General features: G+C 36.0%; 1 protein-coding gene across 1 annotated transcript in view; it reads right to left on the reverse strand.

Moving 5' to 3' along the window:
- Window positions 1-2938: 2938 nt before the first annotated feature.
- The window catches only part of PIK3C2G (phosphatidylinositol-4-phosphate 3-kinase catalytic subunit type 2 gamma), a 654890-nt gene continuing 647493 nt past the window's right edge, over window positions 2939-10335 (reverse strand). The window contains exon 32 of the mRNA XM_007944442.1: window positions 2939-3091. Within this exon, the coding sequence (XP_007942633.1) occupies window positions 2939-3091 (153 nt within the window). The remainder of the gene's footprint in view (window positions 3092-10335) is intronic.

The following is a 10335-nucleotide window of genomic DNA, read 5'->3' on the forward strand; positions in this document are numbered from 1 at the left end:
AAAGAAGAGGTCCCCAAAGGCTGTTCAGGCAGGGAATTCTGAGGTCCATGTACTGGAATGTAGTCTAGAATAAGACTTCTATGTGTGGCTAAAAGTCACAACTGGAGAAGACAAGATTCTTTATGGGGAAGGCTCCAGGGAAAGAACTCCTTTTGCCTGATCTAAGACTTTACTGTCAGTGAGAAAAACATCTTTACAGTGTTGGGGTTTATTGTCTAGTGGAGGGAGAGGACACAAACAATAAGCTAAATAGACAAGTAACTTGTATAGAATGTTCAAAGGTGATAAGTGTATGAGGGAAAAAGGAGAGCAGAACAGGAAGGATCTGTTGTATATCTGGGGACAAGGTGGGGCACGTTATTATATAGGACAAACCTAAAAGAGATGGAGACATTTGAGTAAGTCTTGAAAAAGGTGAGGGATTTAGCCAAGTGGATATATATGGGATGAAAATCACATTTTAGGCAGAAGTTGCTTTTGATCAAAGACACCAAGCATGGCTGGCATGTTCAGGAGACAGGAAGAAGGCCAGTATGCCTTGAGTGTTATGAGCACAGGGGGATTTAGTTGGAGTTAAAGTCAGATTATATGGGGCCTGTTAGGTCGTTTTAGAGGCTTGGGCTTTTACTTTGAGATTAGAAGCCTTTACAGTGTTTTGAACTGAAGAATGATATGTCAGACTTAGATTTAAAAAGGATCACTTCAGTTGGTGTGTTGAGAATCTACTATAAGCAGTCAGGGTAAGCACAAAACCAAGAACTGTAAACTGGCAACTGTAATCCAGGAAAAAAAAAAAAAAAAAGTATCTTGGACCAGAGAGATAGAGTGGAGATAGTGATTAAGTGGTTAGATTCAGGATATATTTTGAGGGTAGAATTTCTGGATAAATGGGATTGAGAGAGGAAAAGAGAGAGGGAGGGAGAGAAGGAGGAGAGAGAGAAAAATAAAAATAAAAAAATGACTTCAAGCTTTTTTGTTCTGAACAGTTTAACAGCTGATTTTTTGCTATTCACTGAGGCAGGGAAGCTATGGATAAAACAGTTTTTCTTTGAAAAGATCAAGAGTTCAGTTTTGGACATATTGAATTTGAGATCCCAGTGGGGACACTGAGTAGGCAATTTGCTACTCAACTGGAATTTGGGAGAGATTCTGAGATGGAGCTATAAATTTTAGAATAATCAACATATAGATAAGATTTAAATGAATGACAATAGATGAGATTATAAGCAAGCAACGCTTGATGCAGAAAAAGACCAAGGAGTGAGCCCTTCCACATGTCAACACTAGGGGTTGTGGAGAAGATGTTCTCCAAAAGAAGAGTAGGAAGTAGGGATCTATGTTACAGAAGGAAAGAACAAGAGGGTGAAGTATCCTGGAAGCCAAGTGAAGAAAGTATGACAAGGAAGATAGAGTTACTGTGTCAAAAACACAGAACTGCCCCATGGGGTAAGTGTGTAAATCTTTACAGGAGCAAACTGTCTCATCTTTCTACCACAGAGTGGTAGAAATTGGTGGGTCCAAACCAACAACCTTTTGGCTAAAAGCTTATTATTTTAAACCACTATGCCATCAGAGTTCCTTAAAACACAGATAAGGGCTGAAAACAAAAACACAGATTAAAAAAAATCAAAAACACAGACAAGGAATGAAAATTGACCTTTGAATTTAGCTATGTGCAAGTCATTGGTGATCTTGGCAAAAAGAGTTTTGTTCAAGTGGTGGGGGCAAAAGTCTACTTGGAATGGGTTTGAGAATAAATGTCAGGAGAAAAACTGGAGTCAGAATATAGAGATTGTTGTGAAGAGTTTTGCTAGAAAGAGAGTTACATCAAATGTTTTTCAAATGAAATCACACCAGACCATACCAGGCATTCAAATATTTTTCAACAAATGAGCATATAGACTTTTACATGTTTATACGGTCATCTTGTAGGAGCTCTGGTGGCATAGTGTCTAAGGCATTTGATTACTAACCAGTAGGCTGTTGGTTGAAACCCACCAGCCACTCGTCAGAAGGAAAATTGGGCAATCTACTTCTGTAGACAAGTAGACCCAAGGAGGGGTTGCTATGAGTTGGGTCCAACTCGACAGCAGTGGGTTTTTTTTTTTTTTTGGTTTTTCCCTGGTCATCTTGATGAAATAGCATAGAAAAGTGTATTTTTTTTTAAAAAAATTCACAATAAAATATTGAATTGAAGCAAGGTTGAAAACAATTTTTAAGTAATTTGAATGGCAGGACTTTATTTTTTAAACTTCCATTTGAATCTCTTGAAGAATATGGCATAATAGGTTGTATCCACTTTGCAAGTGGATAACTGTAGGGTTATTTGACTCAGGTCATGATGAGTATGAAGATGTGGTCAGGAGTAATAAGGAAAATACTTGCTGTGCAAAAACCAAGATTTTTCTTGGAGGGCAGAAATTAGGAGTTTGCAATAATGGATTTAGGTGATAATTTATAGTTTACCAATTCCTTTAAAAAAGTAGAATTATAAGTGGATATATAGATTTATATACATATTTTAAATTTAAAAAATATGTTGCAGTAATGCTTACGTCTTGAATTAACTGATGAGCTTTATTTATTTGTCTTTCTTGGGAAATACATTAAAAATATTGCTTTTAACTATAAATACATAATTGAAACAAAATGTGAACATATATTTGATTTAAAAAATGTATAAAATTAAATTTTTTTCTATCTTACATATTGAATATCACAATTAATTGGTACTCCATTTAAGGAGAAAATATTCTAAGTAAACACTGAAAATGCAGGTAAAGTATAGATAATTACAAAAGATTCATTCTGATTTCTTTTTCTTGTGTCCTTAGTACCCTATGCTATCTTAGCAAAGATATCTTGTTCATGTGATAGAGAGGCTTAGATGTGGAAAAAAAAGGTAGTTAATAAATAATGCATATGTTCATAGCAATGGTCAAATTATACTATTTCCTAGTGGATACCATTTTTCTTCTTTGAGCGGTACACTACCAAGTTGGATGTTAATTGCTCCTACAAATGTGGTTTTACTCTTCACAACAAGCATTAAGACATGTCCTTGTAACTCTGTGACTTCATTGTATACCACCTAAAAAAGGAGAGAAGAATGAAACATGAACCTTATATGCATAAATGCACCTTTATTTTGAATACTGCTTTTAATGAAAACAATATTTAGCTGTTAATATATTGTATCCTGGAATGGATAGGTCACTGTTGTTAGAATCTTTCAATTCTGAGTCTAATTCTGAAAAGCTAAAGTTTCTGCTAACATAATGGAAGTTAGTGACAAAATATTTCTCCAAAAAGCTAAGAATTTACTCAAATTCTAATAGGAATTCCTCACCCCAAATTTAATAATATTGCAAATTACTCTTTATAAGGAATTTAAAATACCCTTCCCTTTTTTATTGCCATTGAATTTATTTTGCAATATTGGAAATTGAACATCATCTTTCTGTGTTTAAGGCTATTGAGGAAAGACAAACCAGTTTCTATGATTTCCTTGTGTTATTTAAATGCATGCAACAATATTTCTGTCCAGCATGGAAACAATTAGTCCAAGGGACTGGAAGACCATGCGATCTTCAGCCTATATGACCATGAGATGAAAAGAACAAGATGGTGCCCAGCTACCATTGTCAACCACTCAGAGGGGGATCGGTGCAGGACATCCTGGATAGAGTGGGAGAACAGTGTGGAACAAAACTCAAAATCATGAAAAAAGACCAAGTTTCCTGGTCTAATAGAGTCTGTTAAGACCCCTGAGACTATGGTCCCTAGCCACCCTTCAGGTATGGAACTGAACTCACTCATGTGGCTTCCAGCCAAACAACAAACAGGCATATGGGATGAACATTTACTTTAGGTAGACACACTCCTTGGAGAGATCAATCATGGGAGAATAGAAAGGCAGTGTTTGCATAGGGAGACAGCTTGTGGGGCAGAAGTGCATGAGAGGGAAAGACACAGGAAAGCGATAACTACAAGGGGAAGTGGGAAGAGAGCTGTTACATTGTGGGGAATTTCAGTGAATGTCATGAGACAAAACATGTATGAACTGCTGTATGGAAAATGAATTTGCTTTGTAAACTTTCACCAAAATCACAATAAAAATTAAAAGCAAAACAAAACAGAACAATATTTCTGTCTACATATGAAGAAGTTACTCTATGGTTGCTTTTATTTATTTATAATTGCTTAATTTTTACTTATGAAAATACATACTCATTATATAAAATATGGATGAAACAAAAAATAACAAAAAAGAGAAAAAAAATCTATATTTCCACCACTGGGAGATAATTACAGTTGACATTTTGATGCTCTTTTTGTTTTCTCTATATAATTACCTTTTAAGAATCTGAGCTGTAATTATGCTGTATATACAATTTTGTCTTGCTCTTTTTCACTTACAAGTCATGTAACTGTTTTCAAAAATAGCTCCAGTACTGTTCAATTTTGCTTTATAATATCCAGGAAGTAAGTCACAGGCCTTATCACCAGGTGCCTACAGTGGTATAGAAACTTCAAATATGCAGTACTATAAAGAAATTAGTTCTCATCATGAAAGAAGAGGAGAGCTGTTGTGTGCAAATCCAACACAGTTGCCAGGGAACCTTTTCAAAACACATTTAGAAAAGGAGTTTCACACACTTCTATAAACTTGCTTGATTTTTGCAGTCAAACTAGAAGATAGAAACTTTACATGCAAAAAAGAAGTCGTGGAAACAACTTGAATCAGAAATCCCCTGAGTCAGTTGGGTGGTCTCACCAGTATCCGTTCTTGTACATTGTACTGGATGTGGTTTTGGTCCTTTGTATACCATAGGCCTACTACTTAGGTACCCATTAAAATATCTGTGAAATTCAGTTCAAGATCAGTCTGTGTAACTGCTTTGAACAATGATTTAAAATCACATAAACAGTAATTCAATCAAGGGAAACTAGAAGTAATTCCAGCATATGATTCCAGGCTGCCTCTTCTAGAGTCTCACTCACATTTCAGACAGGAGATTATCCTTTATGTTTGTAGTACTGGTTATTACATTATTCTTTCTCATCTATTGAGTTCTCCTGGGATAATAAGGAATTTTAGGGCTGCCTTAAAAAACTCAAAATCCTATCGCTGTAATTCATATTCTTTCACCACAGCTTGATGCCAATGCTGCCTAGAAATTTTTCCTTTTCTCTGTAGTGGCTATTTTGAACTGTCTGAACTATCTTCCATTTTCCTTCCTACAATACTTACTGCAGATAAACTTATAAATTTTATAGAAAAAATAGGTAAAAGGGCCCCCAAAGTGTTGCTGTATATGACGCAGAAAATGTGATAACTCTGAATATAAGGTGTTTTAAAAAGTCTGACTACTGAACTCTATGAACCATCTAAATTTAAGCCCTAAAGATTTAAAATTTTAAGAAAAATATCAATAAGTTATATTTAGACTAATCTGTTGTCAGCTGAATGTTTTCTCATCTGCATAGTGATGATAATACTTACCTTTTAGCATTGTGGAGAAGAATAAGTGAGATAATGAATATAAACTTTACTATAAAGCCTGGTAGCATAGTGCCTAAGGCATTTGCATGTTACCCAGAGGGCTGGCGGTTCAAAGCCACCAGCCAATACTTGGAAGGAAGACTGGGCAATCTGCTTCCGTAGAGATACTTACTGCCTTGGAAACCCAAGGAAGGGTCACTATGAGTCAGATTTGACTCAACTGCAGTAAGTTTGGTTTTTGGGTACAAAGCCTGGTATATATTAAACACTAATAAATTATAGATTGAAAAAAATCCATCAAATACACAAAATGGAACAGTTGTTTTCTTGGTATTTTGCATCAGTTAGAGAAAACACTTCCAGACAGAATAGAGTCTCCCAGGTATTTAGCAAGCTGAGTGTCTCAGGAAATGACTTTAGAAATTAATCTCCTTCATGTTAAAACACAAACACTTGAATTTCCAAAGATTATATTACTGCATGGATTTTTTTTTTTTGTTGTTCATTATGCAAAAGTTTTTTCTCTAAAAGTAACTGAAGTTTCCTGAACATGTAACCATTACACATCATCGTTGTTATTGTTGTTGTTTGCCATCGAGTTGGACCCAACTGATAGCGACCCCTCCTTGGGTTTCCATAGCAGTATCACTACAGAAGTAGATTGCCCCATCTTCCTTCTGAAGAGTTGCTGGTGGATTTGAACCGCCAGCCTTCTGGTTAGCAGTCAAGTGCCTTAGGCACTACGCCACCAGTGCTCCTATTACACATCATAGATGTTACATATATATTTTAATTGCTTTATTTCATCCATGATATTGCTTAAAAAAGAGTGCTATTTTCTTACTACGTAATGAATAACTAAATACATAATGCAAGAAAAGTACATGGGTTATTATATTCTTTAAGACTTTTTAAAAAATTTAATATGTATTCTTCCAATGGATTATATCAGTTCCCTCCAAAATATGTTGTAAATCCTAGTCTCTATGCCTGTTTTATAATCCCATTTAGGAATGGGTTATTTTGTTGTGTTAATGAGACAGGAATAAGGTAGGGTATGTTTTAATTTAACCTCTTTAGAGATGTAAAAAAAAAATATTAAGCTAGCAAGCAAGCAAAAAAAGCTTGGGAAGAAATGGGGGAAGAGAGATTGGCCAGGAGCCAAATCTTAGAAGAGACAAAGAAAGTCTTCCCGTAAAGCCAGCACCCTGAATTTGGACTTCTAATTATGAAAAAATGGTGAAAATATAAATTTGTATTTCTATTGTATTATAGCAGCACTTGTTGTTGTTGTTGTTGTTATTTGCCGTCGAGTCAGCCCCAACTCATAGCGACCCCTCCTTGGGTTTCCGAGGCAATATCACTACGGAAGTAGGATTGCCCAACCTTCCTTCTGAGGAGTGGCTGGTGGGTTTGAACCGCCATCCTTCTGGTGAGCAGTCAAGTGCCTTGGGCACTATGCTACCAGAGCTCCCATAGCAGCACTAGATAACTAAAACAATTTTGCTTTCACATAAACAGAATAAAAATTGGACAGCTTATTTAATTTTCCTTTACAGTAATTTTCACTCATAGGCATAAGCCATGTCTTCTACCTTTTGACAAACACTGGATTTATGAGTTTGAAATCATTTCACCAAATAAAGAAACATTATTTAAAATAATAAATATCTATTAAACTTATATACTATTCACTGACTGTATGTTTTTTGATACAAGGGTCTAATAAATAATTTTAAAGTATATTTTTATGATTGCAATGGGAAGAATAATAAGGTGGAAGCTGAAGTATATCTAATGCTGGTGGAAAGAGCTTTAAGGAGGAAGGATGATGAAAGAGAGAGTTCAAAACAAGAGAGAACAGGAGAACTCTGAATAGGTAGAGGTAGGGATATCTCACAGCATAATTTAGTACAATAAGCATGGGCTTTGAAATCAGGCAGCTTTGGGTTTGAAATTTAATTTCACATCCCTGGGCAAAATGTTTGTCCTCTGCACCTCAATATCTTAATTTTCAAATACAATTTTTATCATGTAATGAATATTAAATGAGACAATACAGATAACATCCCATACCAAAAAACAAAAACAAAAACAAACTCATTGATATTGAGTCAATTCTGACTCATAACGACCTCTTCTTGGGTTTCTGAGGCAGTATTTCTATGGAAAGATTGCCCAGTCTTCCTTCCAAGGAATGGCTGCTGGGTTTGAACCGCCAGCCTTCTGGTTAGCATTCAAATTGCCTTAGGCACTATACTACCAGAGCTCTCACAGATAACATTAACTATTGCTTACTGATTATATGATATTCTATGATTATATGATATTCTTAGCACTGTGCATGGCCTACAAGACATTTTAAGATATGTAAAGGACATTGTTGCTGTTGTTAGCTAACATTAAGTAGGCCCCTGACTCACGACAACCCTATCCACAATGGGATTAAACTGTTATGATCCATAGTGTTTTCATTGTCTGATATTTCGAAAGCAGATAGCCAGTCCTTCCTTCCTAGTTTTTTTTTTTTTTTTTTTCAGTCTGGAAACTCCACTGAAACATGTTCAGCATCACATCAAGAAACCTCCACTGATGGAAAGGGGGTAGCTGTGCTTGAGGTACATTGACTGGGAGCTGAATGCACATCTCCCTCATGGTAGGCAAGAATTCTACCATTGAACACATGCAACATCTTTTTCAATGTTTTCTAATTTCCTCTCACCCTTTATAATATAATAGGGCAATATCTAAGGAAAAGAAACAATGTACAAAATACACTGACTATAAAAAGATAATTCTTTTATGAAATAGAATTTCCGTTTTTCTAATGACATGTGGAAAGACCTGGAATTAGAAAACCAAAAGGGAAGAACATGCTCACCATTTCTCAAGCTGAAAGAACTGAAGAAAAAAAAAAAATCAATCTTCAAATTACAATATTGAAGGATTCTATGGGCAAAATATTGGATAACGCAGGGAGCATCAAAATAAGATGGAAGAAATACAGAGTCACTGTACCAAAAAGAATTGATCAACATACAACTACTTCAGAAGGTAGTATATGAACAAGAATCAAAGGTATTGAAGGAATAAGTCCAAGCTGCACTGAAGAAATTGTCAGAAAACAAGGCTCCAGGTGTTGATGTAATACCCATTGAGACGTTTCAACAAGCAGATGGAGCACTGGAGGTGCTTACTCATTTATGCCAAGAAATTTGGAAGACAGCTACCTGGACAACAGACTGGAAGAGATCAATATTTTTGCACATTCCAAAGAAAGTGATCCAACAGAATGTGGAAATTATCAAACAATATCATTAATATTACTAAACCAAAAAAATTCACTACTGTTGAGTCAATTTCTGACTCCTAGCCACCCCTCCTTGGGTTTCCCAGGCGGTATCACTATGGAAGTAGATTGTCCAACCTTCCTTCTGAGGAGTGGCTGGTGGATTTGAACCACCAGCCTTCTGGTTAGCAGTCAAATGTCTTCGGCACTACATCACCAGAGCTCCATTCACATGTAAGTAAAATTTTGCTGAAGATAATCCAACAATGGTTGCAGCAGTATATTGACAGAGAACTTCCAGAAATTCAAGCTGGGTTCAGAAGAGGGTGTGGAACAAGGGATATCATTGCTGATGTCAGATGGATCTTGGCTGAAAGCAAAGAATACCAGAAAGATGTTTACCTGTGTTTTATTGACTATGCAAAGATTTTTGACTTTGTAGATTATAACGAATTATGGATAACGTTGAGAAGAATGGGAATTCCAGAACACTTAATTGTGCTAACGAGGAACCTATACATAGGCAAAGAAGCTGTTCTTTGAACAGAACAAGGGGGTATTGTATGGTCTAAAATCAGGAATGGTGTGTGTCAGGGTTGTATCCTTTCACCATACTTATGCAATCTGTATGCTGAGCAAATAATTTGAGAAGGTGGACTATATGAAAAAAAAATCTGGCATTGGCATTGGAGGAAGACATATTAACAACCTGTGATATGCAGATGACACAACTTTGCTTGCTGAAAGTGAAGATGACTTGACTTGAAGCACTTAACGATGAAGATGAAACACTATAGCCTTCTATAGCCTTCGGTATGGATTAGACCACAGCATAAAGAAAACAAAAATTCTCACAACTGGACCAATAAACAACATCATGAAAAATGGAGAAAAGATTGAAGTTGTCAAGGTTCTCATTTTACTTGGATCCACAATCAACACCCATCAAAGCAGCAGTCAAGAAATCAGGTGTCATTATCGCACTGGGCAAATCTGCTGTAAAAGACCTCTTTACAGTGGTAAGAAGCAAAAATGTCTCTTTGAAGACTAAGGTGTGCTTAACCTAAGCCATAGTGTTTTCAATCACTTCATATGGTTGTGAAAGCTGTACAATGAATAAGGAAGACTGAAGAGGAGTTGATACCTTTGACTTATGGTGTTGGTGAAGAATATTGAAAATACCATAGACTGCAAGAAGAATGAACAAGTCTGTCCTTGAAAAAGTTTAGCTGGAATGCTTCTTGGAAGCAAGGATGGCCTGACTCCATATCATCTACTTTGGTCATGTTGTCAGAAGGGACTATTTTCTGGAGAAGGATATCATGCTTGGTAAAGTAGAGAGTAAGGGAAAAAGGGGAAGACCCTCAATAAGATGGATTGATACAGTAGCTGCAATGAAGGGCTCATCACAAGCACTGTGAGGATGGTGCAGGACTGGGCAGTGTTTCATTCTGTTGTAAATAGGTTCACTATGAGTTGGAGCTGATTCAATGGCACCTAACACCAACAACGATGAATTAAAAAAAAAAAAAAAAAAAAA

The sequence above is a fragment of the Orycteropus afer genome, unplaced genomic scaffold, assembly GCF_000298275.1.
Source record: "Orycteropus afer afer isolate SDZICR_OR568_19922 unplaced genomic scaffold, OryAfe1.0 scaffold00126, whole genome shotgun sequence".
Lineage (NCBI taxonomy): Eukaryota > Metazoa > Chordata > Mammalia > Tubulidentata > Orycteropodidae > Orycteropus > Orycteropus afer.